General features: G+C 32.5%; 1 protein-coding gene across 1 annotated transcript in view; it reads right to left on the bottom strand.

Annotated features, from left to right (window-relative positions):
- Positions 1-472: 472 nt before the first annotated feature.
- Positions 473-26,098, bottom strand: part of Mip (Myoinhibiting peptide precursor) — a 249,475-nt gene continuing 223,849 nt past the window's right edge. Inside the window, exon 3 of the mRNA XM_035356434.2 lies at positions 473-1,953. Within this exon, the coding sequence (XP_035212325.1) occupies positions 1,919-1,953 (35 nt within the window). The 3' untranslated portion in view covers positions 473-1,918. The remainder of the gene's footprint in view (positions 1,954-26,098) is intronic.

The following is a 26,098-nucleotide window of genomic DNA, read 5'->3' as shown; positions in this document are numbered from 1 at the left end:
CGCGTGTTTTCCTTATGTCTGAGTCACTCTTGAAGCTCTTACTCTCGGCCGTATTATACGTGCCTATCGATATTCGCCGACTAGTTTAATTTAAGGGCCAACTACTTTAGATAATTGTGTCTAGCTTCGGCTAAATCTCGTTTAGGTAATTTCAGTTCAGTTTCCTATACTGAGTTAAAGCCCGAGTAGAGGCTTTCCTGTAAGCTCGAGGAGGGGCCAATTTGTATTCTTATTTGAGCAAATATAAAGGTATTTTAACCCTTCTTGAGTCTATTTCTTAGTTGTTCTGAACTCAACGATAAGTCGCTACTTAGTTCACTAAGTTCATCACCCTGTTTCATCATAGAAAAAGTGCGAGGAAAGCTACAGCATAATTAATTTTAACTTGTTTTAAGCGGATTTTTGTGTCATTTAAATTTAAAAAAATATTCTTTCAGCACTTTCTCTGACTTTAAATAATAGGAAATAATACTACAATATTCATGATTTATTTATTTCAAAATAACACACAATATACATTCGAGTGCGTTACATCCAAATCACACTTTATTAGTTATTTTTACATACACATATACAATGAATTACAAATAAATATTTTCATATAAGTTTAACTCAATGAACAAGAAATCGCAACAAAAGCAGAGAATTAAACAAATAATGAATAAATGTTTTACTAATCTTGAATGCATCCAAAATATGAATAGGGCTTAGAAGCGTAAAAATGTCTTGTCAAATTTCTACAGAAACAAAAATATTTCATATGGCCGTGTTGATATGCTTTGTAAAATACAACAAGATTCTCACATTAATTTATTTAAAATCTTTTTTATAAATGTATTTGGCTTATCATTTCTGTTAAATATACATACATATATTTTTAATGAATATTTCAGTTCTTTCAAGGTAATATAACAAAATTAATTTCGAAGATAGTTATTTAACTGCAGAAATTGTTTTCATATTCTTGGGAATTCTAAATACTAAGATGTGTAATGATGAAACAATAAAATCAGAAAAAATATCTTATTCGGATGATATCGATTCTAATTGGTTTCCTGTTCTAAACGGGAATAAAACAAATTTCGTATAATCAAGATCTTGAAGCAAAAATTATTTATTAATATTAACAGTCATCCTTTCTGATTCATTCACATTACATTTCCTTTAAATACTGATATAATTATAGCGTAATATAAATTAATTTTTGGATTAATTTTATAAAGATAAGTTATTAGTAAAAAGACTTAATTACTTGATTTCTGAAGGGTAAAACAATACACGCAGGATTGAGATTGAAATCCTATTCAGATTGTTAAATAAATAGTTGAAAATTTTAGAATTTTTTACTACGATTACTTACTATTGTGTATTAAAGTATATACGTTGAAAATTTATACATATTATTCAATATTGTTTTTATATTTATTAAACAATAAAAGTAAAAAATAAGTGAGGCATTATAATATCTATAGTTTAGATTTCAAATGAAATAAATGCATCTTAATAATAACGCTACTAAGATCTAATTGAACTATTAGGTTTCACATTGGATGAACTTTTAGATTTATCTTCTCAACCAAACTAGAAATAATAGATTCTCGACAGTTAATAAATGAGCTAACAACGACATCATAAAATATCAATAATAAATATATTGCCATTAGATTTAAAAAATAATGTAATGCATTTAGTATAACTGCATTAATGTTTAATGAGTAACTATAAATTAATTTAAGCAAATGAAGAATTTAAAAAAGATGCAAATATTTTAAAACAAATCATGGAAACACTAAATTTAAACATTTATTATTACACTTATAGAAAGTAAACATCTAATGTCATGGTCTCACATCACACGTTTATGCATTTTTCAACATATGGACGACACAATAATTGACGCCGATATCTTGGCAGTTTCTTACATTTGGTCAGGAATGTAAATTCCTTGGAAATCTGTAAAAAAAGCAGTTTTATTAAAGATTTCAAAATATATGTGAGCTTAATTTAATAATAAAATAAATGAAATTAGTCACTGGTTTCTAATCTTTTAAAATTGCTTTAATCAGAATATGAGATATCCTTCCCCATCAAAATGCTTTACTGAAACCATATTCTTGCATAACGTAACATTTTAAGAAATAACAAGATAACGTTCAACTTTGCTTTTAGGTTTAAAGAAAAAATATCTACTGCGTTTTACCTCAAAATATGTTATTAAATTACTTAATTACCATTTATTAACTGAACTCTCAGGATGGAGAAAAAGATAATTTCTGAACATAAGTTGGACAATCTTATTTTCTTCAGAAAAGTGTTCAAATTAGAAGCTTAAAGCGGCGTTCAAAGTACCGTTGCACTATTTACACATGGAAATGGAAAGACTTGCTTACTATTTCGTAGACTTCTGGTGTCGTATTCATCATTTTTGCTAAAGAACGACTTTTGCCATGATAACTTCTTGGGAATTTACAGGTGACTTGTACACTAATACTTTCACACGCCGCCCTGCCAGAAGTTAAATCCAGTGGATTTAGGTCTGATGAGCGTGGATGCCACAGGTTTATCAGTCTAAGGTATGTAGGGTATAAAAAGTGTGGGACTACACTAGTAAAGTATACTAGGACTTCATCATGCCTAAACCACTGGTAAGCTGAAGAGCCTGCAAAAGGCTGCTCCCGGAATGTAGGATATGTTATCCTAGTGAGACATTCTGACTGCAAACCCGTCAAGAACTCACCTAGGATAGCTGCACAGAAGGACAGTGAGGAGGAGATTCCTTTCAGCTCAAAGTGTTTGGTGCGAGTATTGAAAGTGCTTTACCAGGAAAACGAGAATTCATTACTGAATAATGCTAAGGCAGAACACTGATGACTGTTAGTTATCGTTTGGAACATATATCTTACGAACTCTAGCCGATGGGAATAGTTATCTGCGTTTAGAGATTAGACTTTCTGCACGCGAAAGGGGAGTCACGTGTAAACTTTCCACGGTATATTAACAACACCAATATCGGATACTACAGCTAGTGATTATTAAAAAAGAATTATTAAAGGAGTTAGTGCAAAAATATCTGAGATCCGTTTTTCGTTTCTGGGGGATTCTAGACTTTGTTTGTGTATTGTATCTGCCTTTGAAATAGCGAACGAGTCAGTTTCATACAATCTCATTCGAATAACAGCGAATGCAGAACGGTGCTGAGTTTCAATGGTTTATGGCAAAGCATACAAAAGCTATCCGCCTTAGAGAGGCCTTTATTGAGCATTTTATAACGTAAACTGTCTCGTAGTCTCGTTACACATGGCAAAAATCACATGCAACCAGCACGTTCACCAGGATATGAAACCAGGTCGAACTACGATTGTTCAGCGATCTTACTACTCTGCCGACGACTGGAAGAATAATATGCAATACAAAGCATCGTAGATTGTTAAAAAACAATTGTTACGCTTTGTGTGTCCTTTCTCAGTTGCTTGACTATACACTGGATACATATCTGTTAAATTTTCATATGTGCAGTTGGTCATGGCCTTCACGAAGTCGATTCAGGAAATACTATCACGGTGATAATATGAAGCATTTAGGATGTGAAAGTTTGCTTCGGATGGCTTTCTGTAGAACGTTGATAAATCAGTCAACTGCCAGTGGTACATCTTTTGACATGAAATTTGCGTATGAAAAATGTCTGACGGTGATGTTATAGAGGTGTGGCACTTTTCCAGTAGAACAAAAATGACGTCAGGAATGATGAAATGAGTTTATTGAACTTGTATCGAAGTTACTCTTTATTTTTGCCTTTCTGAGTGTATTGCAGCTCTAGGTTTCACGATAAATATTTCACTCGTTAAGATAATACTTGTCTTAACGAGTGTTATCATGCCTCTTATTTTATTGAAATAGCTTACGAATGCCTTAGTTGCAGAGTTGCTAGGAATTAAGCAACAATTAATGCCTGAAAATTTCACTGCCGATTGGCTGGCTCTCAAAATCAAAGCATTTTAGATGAAACGGAAAGAAAGCGGATCAATACACCACAAAGACCATGGGAGAAAGGCCTTGAATCCTTTGGACAGTGAAACAAATCATTGGTGAAACAAACAATTCATCCACTAATGGCTTTAAGGAAAGAATGACCATTTTTAACACCTGCTGGTTTCATTTGGTTTATTTAAATATGGCAAAGCACGTTAGGCTATCTACCTAAGGGGATTAGATGCCTTTGTGGAAGAATTTCTAAGGAAAACTGCCTCATATATGCGTTATACACGAGGATAAAAATGAAAACGCCTATGCAGCCGTCCCGTTCACCTGGATTTGAGCCCCGGTCGGAAACAGCAGTGTTCAGCGATTTTACCGCTGGGCCGCTGGTGGGCCCAATATCTGCTGATAAAGAACCCTTTTGTATAACGTAGACGTACTAAAGTATATTTTTTTCAGTCAAACTATTCTTTTTATTATTTTTCATTCGATTACAGTAAACGCATAGAGCTAAAAAATGTTTGATAATTATTTTTCCTGTGGTTATCAAAATTATTAGTTTTATCTGAACTAGGCAGAGTATGATTTTATTCTGAAACTCTATGTATGAAATTTTTTAACCCTCTTTTCGTTAAACTAAATGAGATTTGATGACGTTAACTAAATAAATAATGCCGTTGTTTAATGCAGTTTGAAGAATAATTAGATACTCACATATATTAAATTTATATATGGCATTGCTCTAACATAGGCATTTTAATACAAAATGGGACTTTTCCTGAAATAAAATACCATTTTTCCCCATATTTCGATTCTACGATTCAAATTATGCCTAAATTTTAAATTTTGTAAAATTTGCTGCGAAATTTACGGAGAATTGGCCCGGTAGAACGGGACATATAGAACTGTCCCATTGTCCTTGCGCAGTGTACCTAAGATACATGCATATAAAATAATTTTAGAAAGTTTGACAGACAGCTTTGACAACGTCACTGACTGTGCATTCTCGTCAGACTGTGAGAATTAAGTTATGCGGTGTTAACTTTGGGCCAAAGAGTTACTCGCACAGGTAGAGAGAATCGAGCCAATGTTTGTTATGTTGGGCATTTGAACCTCTCCAGAGTTAAATTACGTTGAATTTTAATTGTCTATTTCATATTACCTTGAAATCCTTATTTGTAAGCACAAAAAGTGCTTTGTTAAGTTTTATAAAATTGTCGATTAAACCTTCTTCTGATTCTTTTGTTTTGATAGACAGGGTAAAAAGTGTATAACAATCTCAATAGGGTACAAATCAAGGTATGTAAGGAGTGGAACCTTAGAAACTAATTATTAAATGTTTAGTTCAACTAAATTCCCAGTTCATTATTCTTAGAAATAGACATTTTTATATGCTCAATTAATGAAAGCATTCACTTTGAAGCCAATCGTATGAAAAAAAACACCAAATTAGTAAAATTACCAGATCGAAGTTAGACCTATTTTTCTAAATCTTCCTTCAAAAGTGGTTTTAAATTCATCAATGGTCCACGACTAGCTTCGCTGTTAGGTAACAGCCCTTACTACGTCAAAAAAACTGGTTTAAGGATTTATCTAAATGTTCTAACATTTCAACTTTATGCCACTTGGTATAAGAGACGACCAACCACAGCAAGGAAACATCAGTCGACGGTTTCGTTGAGTCAGCTTCAGTTTTCTTCGTGTTTTAGCAAAAATTTATTAGTTTTTTCAAAAATATAAAATATACAAGTAAATATATTCCTCATTCTTTTTAGCGTTCACAAATAACTATGCGAATATACATCTACAGCTTTTAAAGCCTGAAAAACGCATGTCTGCTATGTTATCGTCATGCAATGATTTGCAGATGCTCTGTATTTAACACGACGTTTTATACGACAATATTTTAAAACTGCGATGTTTTTGAATCGCTTTATTTTTCAACGACGATATTTTATAGCACGATGTTTTCTCTTTCGCTTCTCCCACAATGTTTTGTACAACGACGTTTTCGCCTTGCGTTGTTTTCTCCGTGACGTTTTCGTGTGTAATGTTTTTGACGCGATGTTTTTGGCGGAACCAAAAAATGAGGAAAGATAGATAGTATACAGTTTAGGAAAATAATTCTTTAATATTTTGACTTTGTTTTTTAAATGTATTTTAAAACATTTTCTGTTTTTTCTTTCTATTTTTTGTAGAGTTTATAATTTTTTAGTTCGCACAAATAAATCTCTTTTTAAAGTTGAATAAATAATTCCTTTCTTTATGATTTAAACAACAAAAGAGATTTATACTTTGAAATAAAACTGTATCTATTCAAAGGCACTAGATTTTCCCTAGAATAAAAATATGTAAAATCTAAATTTTAAACGACTTTGAACCCCCCCCCCCCCACTTCACCCGAAATAAAAAAGAATACCACACTTTGAAAATACCTTAATTATAAATGTAAAAATAATCTAACCAAATAGGAAACTAGAATAAAATAAAAGATTATGCTTCTGCATGCTACTCCATTTTCATAGGTCTGGCTTCTCTCTAAACACTAATAACTGAAATACGGTAAAAACGTTTTCAGCATTTGAAGTGACAAAATCCTATGAAACTGATCCCACAAGAGGCCGAAGTTAAAAGGCAAAATGTTCTAAAATTTTACAGGCATTTAAGAGTAAATGGAGAACCTTACGTAAGACGGATTTTTAACGCTAAGGTTTCGACTTTCGGTTTTAAAAAGCACATTTCATTATTTTGGTAAAATGCAAAACGGAAAGTGTATAATAGGCATCATTGTTTATCGAAAAGATGTGCAAAAAATGCCAAAACGAGTGGATACAAAAGTGCTAATGCGAGTGGATTAGTTATTTAAAGGCGACATGGGAAAATTTAGAAAATTTTGTTGTAAGGACGTATTTTAGAAAAGAAATGTACCAAGTTTTAAAAAAATGTCATAAGACAGCAGTATATTACTGGATTATATGATGTTACACAATAAATTACTACTTGTTTCCAGTCCCCTAAATTATGTTCCAATGAAAAATAAAAAAACGTCCTACTAATATACTGAACTGCAAAGGATAATTAAAGTTGCATGCAGAAATGATTTCTCAACTGTTTTGTGTTAGGCAAAAATACGAAAGAGCAAAATCTAGGTTTTTAATGTTTTCTGCTATTGAATGGCAAATTAACCATCTAGGAGACGTTAATTACTTTATGGTGATTTATTATTTCACTTATGAGTTATTTTATATTCAATCAGCGTTCCTATCACTCTTGTTTTCAACTCACACTTTCTTGACAGAACGTAAACTGACTAGCGCGCGTGTATTCAAATGAAGTAGAAAGAAATCAGTATTTAAAGGAAGGTTTTGGAGGGTGAAATTAGAGCTTGAGGCCATGTTACTAACCATGAATCTCTAGCTATTAGAATTTTGTGGCGTTGATTTATTCTTGCCATTAGACATGTTTACGCCGATTTTCGAGTCAGAGCCAGCTTGCGCTATAGTTAACCTGTGAAGCGATTAAGTTATATTTAATTTCATTAATTTATAAGTTATTAATTACCTTTTGATTTAAGTTAAAAGTGTTGGATTTTGTAAGCGCGAGCTGGTGCCGACTGTGAACTGTATTCGAGTTAATGAAGGGTCCTCTACATACTTTTCCTAACTTTGTAGTGCTCTAATGGACTTGGTGATAATACACCAAACAGTCTTCAACGTCGAGTACATTTTATGATAGCAAAGAGAAAAAGACATTGACGAAATAATATTCTGAGCGCACGCAGATACTTGCGGAAAACTATTAGATAAATGAGGTACTATTAAAACTCATAATTTAGGCCATCTTCGCTTCGGGTTTTGGGCACCCACCAGCGGCCGAGACGTATGTCGCTGAACACTAGTAGTTCCGACCTGGATTCTATTCCAGGTAAACGGGTTGGTTGCATGCGCGGTTTCGTGTATCTCCCAATGTGTAACGTGCATAGGAGTTTCCGTTATGCAGCCCTCCGCGAAGGCATCCTTTCCCTTAGGCAGCTAGCCCTAGTGGTCTTTGCCATAATCAGTTAAACTAAACCAAACTTAAACAGTTTGTTTAATGAAGAAAGTTTAAAAATTACATCATTGAGATATAATAATAATTTTACGACTTGCAGTTAAAACGTGGTCATTATTTTTTACAGAGCTAGGAAACACAATTTTTGGACTTCTTCAAGTTCTTTAGAATGACTGCTGTGTCAGTACACATGATCGGAGCTGATTTAAAAAAAATTAATTGATTTTACAACTAATTCCTGAAAATATTTAAAGAAGGAACTAAGCGAATTTCGGAAAGTTTGTCAGAAGAATATCCTAAATTATCAAAAGGAGTTACTCATGTTTTACGTTTTATTGGCAACGTATTTTGTGCGAGGCAGGTTTTTCCCGTTACACTGTAACACAATCGAAATATAGGAACCAATTTGGTGCTGTTTTTGATAGAAGGTTGCAGGTTTCTAACACTGTGCCTGATATTAAAAGAATTTGTAATTCCGAGACTCAGTCATATTGAAGCTTTCGAAAACTTAAAATATTTCAAATGTTTTGTGCTTACTTTTTTATGAAATATTATTTTTTTATAAATATCTGTATGATCATTTATAATAATAATATTGTTTTGCTGCAAAATAAGAAAGAAGTTTAGTATCTTCCTTCCTTCAGGATCCTTAGTCGTCTCTTCCGACAGCCAATTAATCGAAAAGACTATGGGAGGAAATACGCTATGGTCTATCTATAAGTTTTAAAGCAGTTTACCTATATTGATTGCCGTTTACAGACGAAAAATAAAAATATTTATAAGTTTTCAAAAAGGAAGATTCTGTGTTTAGATGAAAATATTTAATTCATGTATCAAGCATTAGTCAGGAATGGAACTCTGTATTTAAATATACAATTACTTGGTTTCATTTGGTACTTACAGAAAATTCAATAGAATTATTTATTATTTTTTATAAAGAAAATGCCATACGTGGGTGAAAATATTTAAATCGTATCAAGCGTTAAACTGCACCAGCAGTGGGATATTTTAATTAAATTTAAACGCAGCTGATTTCATAGAGTGTTTATAGGAAATTAAATTTGATCCCAAATCTATAATAAATTAAATATTGCGAATTTCTAAGAATGCAATTCTCGTCGGGAATTAAGTTCGAATTAATTTGGAAATTTCCAATTTTCACGAAATTTCTTTCTAAATTTTAATACTAAGTGGTGTATCTACACACTACCTGTCTGAAGCACAATATAAAAACTGTGTGTTGTTCCATGCTTTTTAATTATGTTAATCATGTTAATGAATTTATAAAACAAATATTACAAACATGCATACGATTTTTATGAATTTTGAAATCGATTTCCCCAAGCAGTCGAACATTTTACAATACTTAAAAATTTTAATATGCAGTTCTTTGTCAGCATTAAAAAAATGCAAGAAAATCGCATTTTCCATCAAACTAAAATATTAAATAAATAACACATTTTAAAAATTTGCTAAATATAAGCATTTTAAATCATTGAAATAGATCATAACCTGACGATTATTCTCAAAATATGTAAAATTCTGGTGAAGCAAGCATTTTTTTATATTAAGACGTTAAGTCAGGTTATTGAAATAAGACAAAGAATATGAGGACTATCGGTCTTAGGGGAAAATGATTTCATGAAGGTCGTTCTAAAGGAAGTCGGCTTAGTATATTCACTTAACAGATGTGGAAAACCACAAAAACCAATCATATAAGAGACCATCCGCCTGGTTTCGAACCTAGGTTTGAACGACATCATTATTAAGCGGTCTTAACCACTTAGCCTCTAGAAGAGGTGGATTAGAACCCAGGCTGAACTACCAATTTTCAGTAGTTAACCAGTTAGCTACTAGTACAGCATATGCAAATAAAGTGATATCAATCATATTAAAATATAAAGTATTCAAATGCTTTGAATTGGTTTTGTTCTTTGTTTTAATAATTTTAAATATTAACGTAATTATTAATTTTTTTATCATAGTTTCTTTAAATAGTTAGTACCAAGTAATAAAATGGAAAATAATTCTGAAATCTTAAATATAATTTGAAAAGTAAAATTTATTCGATGCAGTCAGTTCTCTGTTGTCTTTATACTAAGAACTTGTCATTGCGTTTCAAGTTTTAGTAAAAACTGCCGCAGTAATTATAACTATCAGCCTCAAGACAAGACTGTTCAAAGCAAAATTATTTCCGTTTTATGAAAGATCAGATGAAGGTTAGCATGATGTAATATGTGCAAAGTAAACTAGACATTTTTCATGTATTTTTAAGAAACCAAATATTTGTGACTCACTATCTGATAAGGCCAGATAGCCCTAACGCACTTTGCCGTAATCAAACAAACTTCGCTTTATTGTTAGTCTAAAGGGGCTTTGTTCCTGGACTATTATTTTCGTTTTGCCATTTTGCGTTGAAAGCTTTAAAAGGCTGTATCATTTTTCAAATCGTTGCCACAAAATACTATCGCCCTGTATTATAGCTGAAGAAATTAAATATTGAAGAATCTGCAGAAATGTATGTATGTTTCTCGCATTGTAATAAAACAACAGTGCCTAGAGCTATCCAGTTTTGAATGACATAGTTCTACTACGAGTATGGGCATCTGAAAGCCCAAATTTGAAATTTAGAATTTGTTTTATTATCGATTTCCTATTTTGACAAACTCAACGATTGAAAAGTGAGCAATGGCAACACTCTACGGGGGAAAAACCTTTTCCAGCGCGAAACTGTATATCGGAAATTCTGTGGATATGCTCATTTTAAAATTATTTTGCGACATTGCTGTTGACTTGAATATTATGGCTTAAGTGCGAAGAACATGATATTTAATAAATAAAGTTAACGTTAAAAAAACGCTGCCTTGGATGTAATTTAAAATCTGAAACTTTTCAGGTTTTTTATGTTTTTATAATATATATTGAAGATTTTTGGTATTGAGACCTCAATATCTCAAAGAACGTTTTTGTTACTGAAATAAAGAAATCAGTAGTATTCATTCATTTTGCGTGTAATATTCTGAACGCCCATGTTGAAACTAATTTCAGATTTACCTTGGTTTAAACTGTGCTCCCAAATTCTAAATTGTTTAGGAAACGAAATTCTGTGAACCATCCGAATTACTCAAATACTGAATAGATGTTTCAGCTGTGCAGTTATCTAATCAATAATACGTTGCCCATGGATGTTACCATAATTCCTCCCTCAGTTTACTATTTGAGATTATGTAGGTATTACGTTGACAATAATTACGTGGGAATGATGGTCACTATCATTACATATTTCCATCTGTTTTAGCTATACAATTTGGGTTTATAGTCAGTCTGTTCTTATTAATAGTTTAATTAAATTGAATTAAATTAAATGATCTCATTAAAATTAGTTCTTAAACTATTAATTAAGAGCGTAGTCAAATATCTTATTTACTATGCATAAATCCATGAATGTAAAAATAATGGGTAGATTTTTGTCTTTTCCGTTAGTTTTTCACTTATGCTTTTTATTACGTTAGAAGGTATAAGTTACAAACAAATTGACAAAGACATGTAAAAATCAGAGACTGTGAGAAGAAAGACATGTCTCTGCAAGGGACTAAAATTGACAACGTAAGTGGCAAGCGATTAAAATTAAACTATGCTCTTGAAAACTCTAAAGACGATCGTTTAATTCATCAACCGTAAGGTTCAAAGCCTTGTAAACTATCTAAACGGGACAGATTTAACAGAATAAGGATATAAATAAAAATTCAAAAGCTATCTATAACCAGTAAATAAAGATATGTCCCCTAACTTTAGGTATTGTTAAAGAAGTTAACATTCCATTTCTATTTTTATTGCAATTATTTATATATGTTTTCTTTTAAAGTTATTAGTAATATTGCTTAGAGACAATATAAATTATTATTTCTTGTAGTAGATATTAATACATTTTACATTTTTAGAAACCTGGCGTTCAGAATAAAACTGTAACGTCAATTGTTTAGCCAGAAATTGCTTTTTTTACAAAAGATAGAATCATATGATGTAAACATCACATGACTTCCTTGTATGGCCTATTAAATTTTACACATTTCTCGCTGCACTTCCTTAAAACGCATTTCCTCGTATTAAATCAGAGACATATTTTTAATTATTTTTAATTCAGGTCTCATTTCGCAGAAAGGCAAAAATACATAAAAGTCAGTCTTCATTGAAAACTGTAAACAAAGGCTTAAAACACCAAATACAATTAAAACAGTTAAAAAAGGATTTTTACAATTAAAAATAGAGTTGTAAGTAAAAACAAGCAATCCGGGCAGCGGGCAGTAAGACAAAATTTTCGGTGCGACACTGCAAATTAACTTTTGCTCATACTGGGCAAAAGCACACTGAAGTTGGTGCACTAAGACTTAATTCGCTAGTCTAAAATAGTTTCAAATGTAAACAAATGGCGGCCTCATTAGGCTTAGTTCAACATAAACTTTTAAGCTGTTGATAATTTTATAACTATCACATACGGATTAACTAAAGGCATAAAAACCTTAACTGGAACATAATAATCTTAAATAGATTTTGAGAACAGTGTAATATTCAAATAGATATATTTACGTAAAATTTAATAAAGGTATTAAAGTTTCCTAAGTGGTGTAATGTGGAAATCTTTGTTTAAATATTTAAGTGATAACTTTGTTAAACAAACTAAACGTAATTGCGTTTCATGCAGTACACAATACACAATAGTTTCTATATGAGGGTTTTAATTAGCTTAAGTAAGCTCCAGTTCAAATATTTCAGTATTCTCAAATGTATCACAGAATTCTTTTTATGATATAGTTTTACAATAAACATCTTTTTTATAATACATGCCTTTAAATTAATGAATCATAACACTAAGTTTTAATAACAAAATTCTAATTATTTAAGTGCTGTATAAAAGTAGCGTAAATTATTTTGGATGTTTTATCTGCTTAGCAGATGATTTTGACAGCATAAACAGCTGCTAATGTCACTCACTGCAAAGGAAAATTAATGATTAGGCTTTGTAGAGTTTTGCGCATGCTCAAAAGATAGTTTCTTAATTTTTATGGCAACTGTTGCGATTAGATGGCGATTAGATTTAATAGAATTAAAGTAAAAACAAATAAAAAGCGCTTAAAACAGGTATAATGCGAAACCATAACATGTTTTCACTGATAACCGAACTGAATGAAATGTATAAATAAAAATCTGTGAATAATACTGAAACAGCTGAAAATACATTTATAGATTAATATTATTTAATTTATTAAATACTAATTTTAAATGCTCTTACTTTTTCTTCAGAACTCAGTTATTTTTTCTTTTAAATTAAATGTCTTTGGTATAAATATTGAAAGTTATAGGTTTGTTTTAGTTAAGAAAATATAAGGATATTCTAACTAATAGCATTTGAATTTAACTGGAAGTGAAAATTAATATCGTTCGAAATTTCTATTCGACTTCATAAGTAACTTACTTTATTTCGAATTAAAATTGTTTACAGCAATATAATTGAAATAAAATTGTGAGCTGTGACATCTATAATGCCTGATTTTGGTGTAAACTTTCCAAACACTTATCTTGTCAATCACGATAACAACAGTTAAACCTAGATGAAAAGTGGTATCAACTTGCTTTACGTTGTTAGCGAAAGACTTCGTGAAAACTTCTCCTGTTACAAAGTGAGTTTTTCCCTTTTAAGGGTCTCTTCAGATCGGTACACATTAAAATTGCTGCTTTTACTCATAATTCTCTTCGATCTTCTACGTGTATGTGGACGATGATTTATAACGTGAGCGTCAATGTGCGTATGTCGTCATATAAGCATCATACATAATCCAGGCGTGTCTGTGAATGATGAATGAAACTTGCTCCATCCACTTGGATCAGGAGCAGCTGGGGTGCGTCTAATTTCCAGATATAAAGCTTGTTTACCCTTGATAATGGACCAGGTATTCCCTTCTGTCTGATAATCGCATTCAAGAGGATTAAGAGTAATCCGAAGCATGTGTCGCGTGGGAGTGTGATTGGATGTGTGAAATGATAGCCTAAATGTCTGAGTTATATCTGAATCTATGATTATTAAGTGTTGAACACGACATTTAATTGGCATGCTCATATAATAGCACATTTAATGGATAGCCTTTTTCAAAGCAGTGGTTTACGGGAAGAATTATTTTTATCCTTAAGTATATCGCTTAACTTCGCTTTAGATACTAAATGGATTTAAGCATTTTTATAATTCCTTATTCATTCTTTCTGCGAGGAAGCATTTTTTTATACGTAATCTGCTTTGCCATGAATTCGCAAAAATGTTTTTTGGATTGTTAAAGTAGTATTTTAAAGTAATCCCAGTAATGCAGCAAGCGTTCAAAACAGTAAACCCAATGACATTTAAAAAGAAAGTAAACCTAAAAAAAGTAAAATATGAACGCTTTCAGATTTTATAGTATGCTGAAAGGGGCGATTTTTAACCTTTATTTATTAAATATCATGTTCTTCTCACTTAAGCCACATAAAATTCAATTCAACAGCAATATCACAAAATATTTAAAAACAGCATACAATACGAAATGCACAATAAAACAATTTTGAAATTCGAGCGTCCAGGATCCATGTTCGGGTGGAGGTTTAGGTTATTCAAAATTTGATGGCTCTAGATACCGTCGTATTTTTACAATGCGAGAAACATACATACATTCATGAAGATTCTTCATTATTTAATTTCTTTAAATATAATACAGGGCGATAATATTTGGTGGCAACATTTTAAAAAGTGAAACGGACATTTATAGTGAGAGAATGCAAAATGCCATTTCGAAACTAATAGCCCTTCTCGGCTACCACCCTTTGGGCTAAAAGGTTTTTTAAAATGACATGCATTGTTTATTAAAATAATAGGTCAGAAATGAAAACAAACACTTCTTTTCAAAAGCGAAATTTAATTTCAAAACCGAAATTTAATGTTAAAATAATGTTACCTATGACAGGAATGTTTAAAGGAATTAAGGGTGAATTTTTTTCCTGTACCCAATTATCGTCATATTTAGAAGTTATATAGATTAGAATATGAGATATACAGATTAGTTTTGATGAGAACGAAACTATAACACTACGAAATCTATTGTATTATACGATGGTTTTACTCTAGTAAAGTAAACTGCAATAACTATGACAAAATAACTCCGGAAAGTTTAAGGATTTTTTTTCAGGTTTCCACTTAGTGTCTTTCCAAGAACACATAATTTACAGAATTGCGAAGGAAAATAAGATGATTTTTTACAGAAAAAACACGTTTCTATAAGAGTTGTTGGAAGCCTTGTTAGTTTAATAAATGACAAGTACAGTGATGTATTGGGTCTTGTTATCCTCAATTTCAAGTATTTATATCCTTGAAATAATACGCGAATCTAGTATTTCATTAAAGTGCACGAAAAAATAAGATTTTTGGACTACATTTCAGCCACAACTAGATACAGGTGCAATATGTTCATTAATCAGTTAATGGTTTATTCCGATAAAAAATAAGTTAAGATGAGCATTACGAGGCAGATTTTCTCTGAATTTATAGGTGCAATTCTTTTCTTGTACATATTCACCCCCTAAAAAAAGTTGGAGACAGTTCTATATCTGTACCTGGATAAATTATTGACAAAATTTTAATTGCATTTTAATGTTTCGAAACAGCGGCTTACGATATATATTAGATTTATATATAGCATTGTTCTAACATAGGAGTTGTGACACAAAATCGGGCTTTTTCTGAAATGATATACTGATACTGATATACGAAATATGGAAATAAAACATAAATATACATTTTAGAAAAATTCCGATTTTGTGTTAGAATATCTATGTTAGAACAATTGCTATACTTATAAACTTCATGTATATACTACATTAACCCACATATGCCCACATTAACTTCATTTCATTTAATCATTTAGCGAAATTGATATTTTAAGCAGTCAGTGCACAAATTATCAATTTCGGTAAAATGATTTTAGTTTTTTTTTTTTTTTCCCTTCCATATTGAATGAATGGTTTTCATTAACACTAAACGAAATTTTCTGTAAACTGATTCTTACGAAATGTCGTTTTATAGAAGCCACAAAATATGTAAATCAAAATATCAATTTTAATTTATAGTTTCTTAATTTTTGATTTGGTTCTTTTCTCTTTCTGTCCTAAAAACAATAATTGATGATAATAAATCTCTGTAAATTGCATCATTTCAAAATTAATCGCTATTATAACATTCTTGCATAATATTAATGACGCAAGCACTTAATCAACCTTTCAATCAATCAATAATGATTTCAAATTTTAGAAGCTAAATCTATTATAACTAATAGGATTAAGCCTGATCAAAGCTAATACTTCGGACACGTCGTCTCTCTATGCATCTCTGTATGGCTAGACTGCTCAAGCGGCTTTTATTCTTAGCGCAATATCTCAATAAGCGTAAAATTTATTCAAGTGTGGTTGCGATTAGCGCCAATGTATCAGCAATGCATCTAAAGCGGTTGCCAACGAAAATTAAAAAAATATTACATTGGCCACTACGACTGTAAATAATTCTTTGCGTATCTGCATGTCTTCACCATCGAAATTCTTTCATACATATATGCATATAAATTCAGTGGCCACAATTTTAGTCACATCTCTTAATAATGCGTTTGTCCCCATTTAGTTTTGATCATGGACGATATTCCTCTGGATACGGATGCAAAACATACGCTGATATCGTTCCAGAAGAACGTTAACCCATGGTTACATAACGGCAACTCTAAATTCTGGTCAGATTAAATTTGTTTCTAAGTCTTAAAATGCTAAGGTAAGAGGATGCATCCGTTCGCAAAAGCAATATGATCTCCTAATCATGCCCTTTAAAACAATTTGAAAGCAATCGCCCGCCGTGACAATGAGTGAGTGTACGTGATGGGAAACATTATTGAGGGAAGCTGAGGTTATGATAGCTGTTTCCGAACATATCCAGGGGTAAACTGCAGTTGGAAAATATTCCTCAAACTAAACTGCTGGCGAATTAGAATTGCAGCATCAGACAGGAATAAACAGACGAACATCAAAATTGCATGAAAGGAAAAAGAGGTTGGGATATACAAATGATTAGTATTTCAGCGCATTTAGATAACGCAGGAGAAAGAAACGACATCTGAGGCGCTGAATAAAAGAAAAGTTGTGTAGTAAATTTCTTATTTGGAAAACTCTTTGTAAGATCGGCGTTTGCTCACAATTTCATGTCGGAACCTTAGGGGGGGGGCAAACGTAAACGTTTTATTTAAAACGTAAACGTAAAACTTTTTACGATTACATTTTTTAATTAAAATGGATTTATGTTCTGCTCGATTAAAACTTATTTTATTTCTTGCTTTGTGTAAGAGAAGCAGAATGAAGTGATTTATATTAACATGTGAGAGATGACTGCAGTAAGGTGATGCAAATAATTTAATTGAAGAAATGCGCTTGAACGAAACGAAATTTCTTTTAATTACTTTCGCATGAGTCCTCATCAATTCGATGAATTTCTAGCGCTGACCTCGAGTAAGTATAAGAAATGCTTACCAGCAAGTTTCGAAATTCGATAGAAACAGGATCGTTGCCTATCGACTGTGTGGATTATCGTTCCGTGATATCACCCGTCGCACTGGTCGACATCCAACCACTGTCCTGTGAAAATGAAATTAATGAGCTGCTGAGGGTCATACTGAACGGCATGCAGGATTTCAACGCTCTCCCATGACTATCGCCTAAAAGTTTAGATATACAGTGGTGGCCAAAATTGTGGACACTTTTGGAAATTTTTATCTTTTTGAACTTTCTATGCCTATACAAAACGTTACGTTTCACAAAATGGAAACTTGTATATATCAATTTAAAGAGAATTTATTACTGAACTGAATACAAAACATAAAATTCAATTATTTGCAATACAAAAAAGTTAAACGATATTAGTTATCGATATACCTTAGATAGTGATGATTGCAGTGAGTTATCAGTACTTAGTAGGGTAACCTTTATTTTTGATTACAGCTTCACATCTAAGTTTCATTGAGCTGACAAGAGTTTTAAGTCACAAGAGTCTTCTTTCGTTATTACATGATGCCAGGAAACAATTATAGCTTCAATTAATTCCCTTTTATTTGATTGGCGCCTCATTCGGACAAGAGTTTTCAAATGGTGCCACAAATTTTCGATAGGATTGAGGTCAGGACTGTTTCCTAGCCATGACAATAGTTAAATGCTCTTTGTACGAAACCACTTTTTCGATATTTTGGCCGTGTGGCAAGGAGCAGAATCCTGCTGAAAAATAAACGAAGCATTGTTGGGAAAGAGATCTCTGATGGAAGGTAGAAGTTTTGGTTCTAGGGTAGTGTCAATGTATTTTCTGGCATTCAGTGTCCCATCGATGACATGAAATCGACCAATACCATCTGCTGACATGCATGACCAAATCATAACACTAACTGGGTTCTTCACAGTTGCTTGAATGCAGTCAGGATGTAGCTCTTCTCCTATTCTACGTCTTACGTATTTTCGCCCATTACTACCGAATAACGATATCTTAGTTTCATCACTCCATATAACTTGTGACCACTGATCATCTGTCCAATAAATGTGTTCCTTTGCCCACTGTAGTCTTGTTTTTCGTTGCTGAAAATTAAGATAAGGCTTTTTTCGTAGAATTCTACCTCTCAGTCCACATCTGTTAACCTTCTCCTGATTGTTCTTGAACTGACAGAAACACCAGCATCATTTAGATCACTTCTGATGTCGCTGATGACATTTTTGTATCTTGGAGACATAGTCTTTTTATTCTTCTGTCATCAATAGATGTGGTGCACCTTTTTCGGCCTTTTCCTTCTTTGTTTTTTATTGAATTTATCTCCTGATATCGTAAACAAAACTTTCGGACTCCAGATGCAGTCACTGAACCACCCACCTGCCTTGCAATTTCAGCATAGGAAAGACCACTTTCTTGTAACACAATAATATTACATCTCTTTCTAGGTGTCCAATCTACTCTTTTATTTGATGTCATTGCTTCTTGACTAAATATTAAAATTTTTACAAAAATTCCTACTTGTAATTGCAGTGTATAAGAAACAGATCCTCCTTCTACAGAACAAAGCAAAATAATGAATTGTTTCAAGTGTAAACATGATGTCAGCTTCTACTGGCAGTTACTAACATTTGATTGGTTCTCAGAACAAGAACAGTGATTGGCCAGGAAAGCTAGACATTACAAACTACTTCATAATATATTAAAGTACATATAACTTTTTAATATTATTAATATTATATATTTATAATAATTGAATTTTGTGTTTTGTATTGAATTCAGTAAAAAATTCTCTTTAAAATGATATATACAAGTTTGCATTTTGCGAAACGTAACATTTTCTATAAGCATACAAAGTTCATAAACATAAAAATTTCCAAAAGTGTCCACAATTTTGGCCACCACTGTATTGTGAGGTCAGCCCTTCAAAACCGTACAACCACATGATGGACCATTAGTCAGGAAATGGGCATGTTTCCAGCACGCCCAGTATTCGCTTGTATGGTGTATCAACGTTTGCAGCAGTGTGGACTATCAGCATGCCTTCTCTTGACAATGCAACATAAAGAGAGACGGTGACTCTGGGATGCCGAACAAAGAGCAGGATACAGGAGGTCGTTTTTTCAGACGAGTCCTGGCTTTGCGTGCAGTATTCTGGCGATCGTATACGTATCTAGAGGCTCCGAGGAGACCGCACGTCGCCTTCTAGCATTCGATATCGGCATAGGAGCCCTGCACCAAGTGTGAGGGTATGGTACACGACACGCACATCTCTAACTCGGATCGGCGGTAATTTGAACCCAGATTGTTACATTCTGACAGCTTACGTCCAGTGGTTGTGCCCTATATTCGAGGCCTGAGAAAACGCCATCTTCCAACAAAATAATGCAAAATCACATGTTACATGTCGTGTTCTGGCCTTTCTCGATGCATAGGGTATTCGACTGCTGCCTTGTCCTGCACATTCTACTGATTCGTAACCCATTGAAAACATCTTGTCATGGCTTGCTAAGAAACTGTCCAGCAACCCCTCTCCAGATAATATGATTAATGAAGTGTGGCAGAGATTTGAAGCAGTATAGAATGAATTGCCCGTTTCTGTCATCCAAGCCTAGGTAGAAACCCTGCCTAACCGGGTAAGGGCCGTTTAAGCTGCCAGAGGTGACAGCTGTTTCTACTAATTTAGCCCCGCTGTAAACCCCCAAACTTCTTACAAATTTAATCATTTTGTCTTCATGCCATACTGTTCACGTACAATAAATAATAAATTGAATTTGCTTTCTTTCATGGTGTCGCAATTTTAATGGCCCGCAGAATATAATTCAACAGGCACCAATTTGGAAAGTTGCCATTAGTCAAAAGGGGCTCGAAAATTCCTTCTGTTTGTGCAATATTCCGAACGAAATACATGGGACCAAGCATCAGTTTTGCAATCGTCAGTAGCGCAATTTTGGTTATTTTAAATCCTAAACCAAATAACATTTCTTGCTTATTATTGAAAACTTTGACACATTTATAGATCGCCTGTTGAGAAAATCCAACTATCACAAAGTCCCTTGTGTTTTCGGATATTCTTTGTGAGGCAAATGAATGATATTGAGCTTCAATTTGTCATGTGTAATTGCGAAAGATTCTTCTTTTTAGATAACACTATTCGATGGCAATGTTTCTTGCAGATTAATTTTTTGCTTAGCTACCATTCTCTGTTTCAAGCACTTTCCGTTTGTTCAGCTGCTACTTACACCCAAGATTGCACAAGAAAGGCCTAGAGTATTAACAGTTTTAAAGACGCTGGAATTGAATATTCTTGCATTCACGAGCATACCGCCTCGTATAGAGCCATTAAAGCTTTTGGCTTACCTCACATTATAGGGAATCTTAACTACTGTTTCTTTAATATGAAAATAACATTTGTAAGCAATTCCTAACTGCTGCATCACTGCTTTTCACTGGGAGTCAGGTCTGTGTTAAATAACACGATGTCTCTAATGTTTTGGTCACTCAGCATATGTATTAATAAGTGTTTATATACTTATGCATATATACATATAGAAAGAGAGATAGAGAGAAAATATTCAAAGAAGACTGCACGACTAAGTATCCTTTGTCTGTCTGACATAGTTCCATGCTTTGCATTTAATAACTGCGTTCTCGACGCAAAGACAATGAAGACCCCTAATAGGACCGTGATTTTGGAGGCACTGAATGTCACTGTGTGCACAAGGGCATTTACAGTTCAGCATCACATGCAAAAATAATTTCTATAATATCTGTCTTTTATTGAAATATTTGGGCATACATTAACTTAAATGCAGTTTTATAATGTGAACAGAAAATCAATATTTAGAAGTAAAACGAGAGTTAAAAGTAAGTTCAGTATTAGTAATAATGTGAGTTAAAGTATTTCCACAAACTCCAAAAAAATATTTCCAGAACATAGTCTTACGGCCATCAGCATGACGAGTTGTCATTAAAAGACAACATGCGGATTTATTCTCTCACCGCTATATAATAACTCTACCATTGACGTGAAGAAGCGGTAAACGAGATTTGTCTGACCAAGCAATTTTAAACACAAACGAGATCTATTAAAAGTTCGCAGATTATATTATATGCAAACAAATGACTGTATTGCTTAAACTCAATTAAAGAAATCAATTTAAGTGTTTATTCATAAATTTAAATGTATTATTTGGTAACATCAGTAATATGATGTTTACAAAATCATTTACCAAAATGTAAGGTGACTAGTAACAGCCGTCCGCAGCAACGGATGAGACATGACACCGCAACTCAATACAATTCAGAAGCAAAGTATATCTAAACGCATATTGAACTGATAAATTAGAAGTAATGGTTGATGTGAAATCAGAAGCACAAACTAGGTACTGCTGATTATTGGTTAAAAAAAGGTTTTCCCTCGAAATAAGTCTTTGTGCTATAAGTTAATTATTTGCCCTTTTAAAAAGCTCAGACCGAAGCAACCACACCGAATTGTTTCTACACGCAGGTAAATAATGAATTCTGAGACTTAAAGACATTCCATAGCTAATGAGTTACCGTGACTTTAATCATTTGTAAAGCAAAACGTAGTTCCAGCATCAAATATTTTTGCAGATGGTACACGATTTGTATATTGGTGCTCCATATGATCAAAATTAAAATTTATTTTTTTTTTTTTTTTCATTTTTGCTACTGCAGTTTCAAGTTGATTTTAAAATGCCTTCATTCTTGATTAAAATCAAGTTTTGTCAAGCAAAAAAATTAAGATAGCTTGATAAATTTTGCAGAATATATTTAGAAATAAATACTGTACATTTCTAATTTAACCGTTGGTTTAATTCAAGCATCAATGCAGATGATCGTAGCATTTTTTGGTAGTTTCTTTTTAATGCACAAAAATATAGAAAATTCATTTGTAAAAATAAAGGTAATGGATGACTTTATATTTATTTCTTTAGGTGATCATAGGTGGAAATTTACTAATTTTGTTTTCAAAAACAAAACAAAACAAAAATAAACAGCAACAACAACAAAAAATACTTCTTTTTATAGAACCTTGAAGTTTGCTGAACGTTTGATGGCGTTATTAGGCGTGAATAGTTCAGTCTTAAATATATTATGAATTTTAAAATTAAGAAAACGATTTATGGTAATGAAATGTTCATAACTTTCGTTTCAAATATACGTCATACGTCAGCAAATATGGTTATTTCAAAAGCATTATTTTAAGTTATTTGTATTGTTTAATTTAAGAATAGTGATATACTAGTTGATAGTGATAATAATTGTTATTTTACAGATCATGTATTAAAAAATACTTTTTTTATAGAACCTTTCGTTTGTTTGCATGTTTGTGTAAGAATCGATAATCAGTTTTATCTGCAAACAGATATTCACTTTGATGCCTTTTGAATAAATGAGACAACACAGTAACTCAGAAGAGATGAACACTGAAATTATGAAGCTCTATACGTCATTCGATATTTGTGCAACATAATGGCATTCAGAATTAATTCTTAATTACTTAAAAGTCTCTTTTAATTAAGAGATTGATTAAGAAATTCCTTTGAGAAGCATTTCTAAGTAAATTAAGGTTTTAGAGGGAAACAATATGCCGAAATTTAATTTAAGCAGTAATGTCATTTATTTTAATCTCTTATAATAACAAAATTAGGTGATTCTTTACAAAGCCTATATACAGAAACAGTAAAACACAGAAAATTAACGAGAATTAGAAATCGTTTTAAAATAGCTTTTTAAAATGCTTTATTAAAAAGCTCTCTAATACTTTATGAGCTTTATATTAAAGATTTTTTCTCTCTAATACTTAAATGCAGGAAATATAAAAGGTCAATTTTTTATTAGCTTAATTTGAATCTTTTTTAAGTAGAAAATTAACAGAATAATTTTAACAGTAGATTTGTACATAATTTTACCATCGACGTTACTTTAAAATAAAACGATATGACGACAAATGAAAGTATTTAAGCATATAAGCATATTATGGAAGTATTTAAGAAGTACGCAATCCTGGAGCAAATGAATTAATTATCGTAAACAGTTTAAACTAAATGATTTTAGCATTCAGATCGAAAAAGTTTCTCCATTTATACTAATCAAACTATACTTTGTTCTACTTTAAATTCTAAAGTGTTCTTTTTAAGAACACGATAAATACACAACAAGTAATTAGAACTTAGAACACAGTAAATAATTAGAAGAGATTTCTTAGAAATTTATAGTTTATCATATTCAACGTTTTAATGGTTATCAACGAAATCAGTTCGCATTTCATTTACGCAGCGCAGTGGGCAGAAACGAACACAGCTCGCTTACAAATTCACGACGGAGCGATATCGCGCATATTAGGGAAGAAATAATTGCTTAATCTCATTAAAGTCGAAGGGTTAATATTATGGGGGTTTGCATCTAAAAAGACAAAAAGGAAAAGGCATTACATTACTTTTTCTGTTGTAAATAACAGTGAAAGCAAAATAAAATGGTTGTCGTAAATTTTACTATTGTTTGGTGACTTATATATTCATGCTTCACAATTTTAGAGATTACCATCTATTAATGTGTATGTTATATAAAAGGAAAGGACTAGAATTCCTTTATCCTTTCCATAAAGCCCTGTCAATAAATATATCATCAAAGATACCGAAAGAAAAAAGAATATTTTCAAGGAAAATATGGCTCTTACAAAATTTTCGCTTGCAGAAAAAATAATTTTTTTAAAAACTATATCGATTAGATAATTAAAATTGAACCTAGTGTACAGGGTGAATCTGAAAAAGTGGAAAAACTTTAATGGGTGATAGAACACAGCTCTGAGAGAAATATTTGTGTTAGAATGTATGTTTGAAACTCAAAGGGTGAGAAGTTAAATGGTAGGTTTCCCACTGTCACATTTAAAGAATTAGCACAAGAATGAGCGGAGATACTTCAGAAAATATTTCATTAAGAGGAATGAAATTGATGAACATGCTCAAAGAAATTTATCAAAAGACCTTGCGTCAGCTATAATGCAGGCTTCACACCTGTGGGATAGGGACTGACTTACATTTGCGAAGATACCAGGCATTTCCCGAGTATCTCCAGTAACAACGGCAATCCTGGCGACTAGATCCATTTTAGTTTCAAAGGGGCACTCGTAGATTAGGTTTTCATATGGCTCCACAGAAAGAAGTGCAAATACGAGAGATCTGGTTATCTTGGTGGACGAACTATGGGACCATCTCCACCAATCCTTCGCCCTGGAAATTTCGTGGTTCGTATGCCATCCATTCTCTCGGCAATCCATGGTATAAAATGCCACTGAGTGCGAGGACCTACCCTTTTATACTATTTACAATGCCACCTAGTGACTCGACGTTATAGAAAGTTTCGCCCAAACTTTCTATGGCGAATATTGCTTGTGAAGCTGCGTTCTGTCATCTCGTAAAGTTTTGCTCACTTTTCAGCACCTATATAGTGCCATCGTTTAGCGGTACTGTATTATAATGGCACGGCACTGAACACTGCTAACAGGACAAGTTGTATTTTGAAAGTGTTAAACTGGATTTCTGACTCAGGTAATTTTTTCCTATTTTCCTTCACTGCTGGGTCATTTTTGTATTTCTTTATCACTGCTTATATTGGCTTTTTAAAATGTAGAATGTAAGTGGTATGGACACCTTGAATTTGAATACAACTGTGTAAAATACAGTATTTATTATTAGTTTGTCCAATAGGTACGAGCCGATTATTGTAGGTGGCATAAGGACAGTTCTAAATATATTAAAACGATTGAAAACAAATGACATGCGTACATATCATGAAGACCAGTACTTCAGGTATATTTGAAAAAACATTTAGTAACGTGACGTTAATTTTTGTTAGTTTTATACGTTTTTGAATATGGAAGAAAACAATGTGCCTTTTCGCCATTTAATTCTTAATGCCATTTAATGCTACCTATTTAATGTTAATTTTTTTTAACCGGAAAGGCAAAATGCCACACAGTCGGCAAACAAGATGTGCGCTATTTACGACGAAGGTGCTGTAGCTGAAAAAAATGTGGGAAACAAGGTTTGCTAAGTTTAAAGACGGTGATATAAAACTTAAAGATCAGGTAGCATCTGCAGAACAGATGAAGATCAAATTAAAACACCATGTTAAAATCTCCCCTCTACGAACAGCCTAGTTTCATAAACTTTTTTGATGTGTGGATCCTCCACAATTTAACTGAGAAAAACATGATAGATCTCATTTCCATCTGCGACTCGCTTTATAGACGCAACGAGGAAACACTGTTCTTGAAGAAATATTCACGGATTATGAAAAATGGATCATTCATAATAATGTTGAACGAAAATGTTTTTGGAGAAAGCGGAATGAATCACCTTTAGCCATCCCAAAAGCCGGCCATCATCCAAAGAAGGTCATTCTCTGTGTTTGGACCTATATTATGAGCTTTTACCGAACAACGAGACGATAAATTCAGATAAG

This window comes from Stegodyphus dumicola, chromosome 5, assembly GCF_044657685.1.
Source record: "Stegodyphus dumicola isolate Sdum_Otavi_A_Nest chromosome 5, ASM4465768v1".
Lineage (NCBI taxonomy): Eukaryota > Metazoa > Arthropoda > Arachnida > Araneae > Eresidae > Stegodyphus > Stegodyphus dumicola.
The sequence above is the reverse complement of the archived record's forward strand: the minus strand, read 5'-3'. Positions and strand labels throughout refer to the sequence as shown.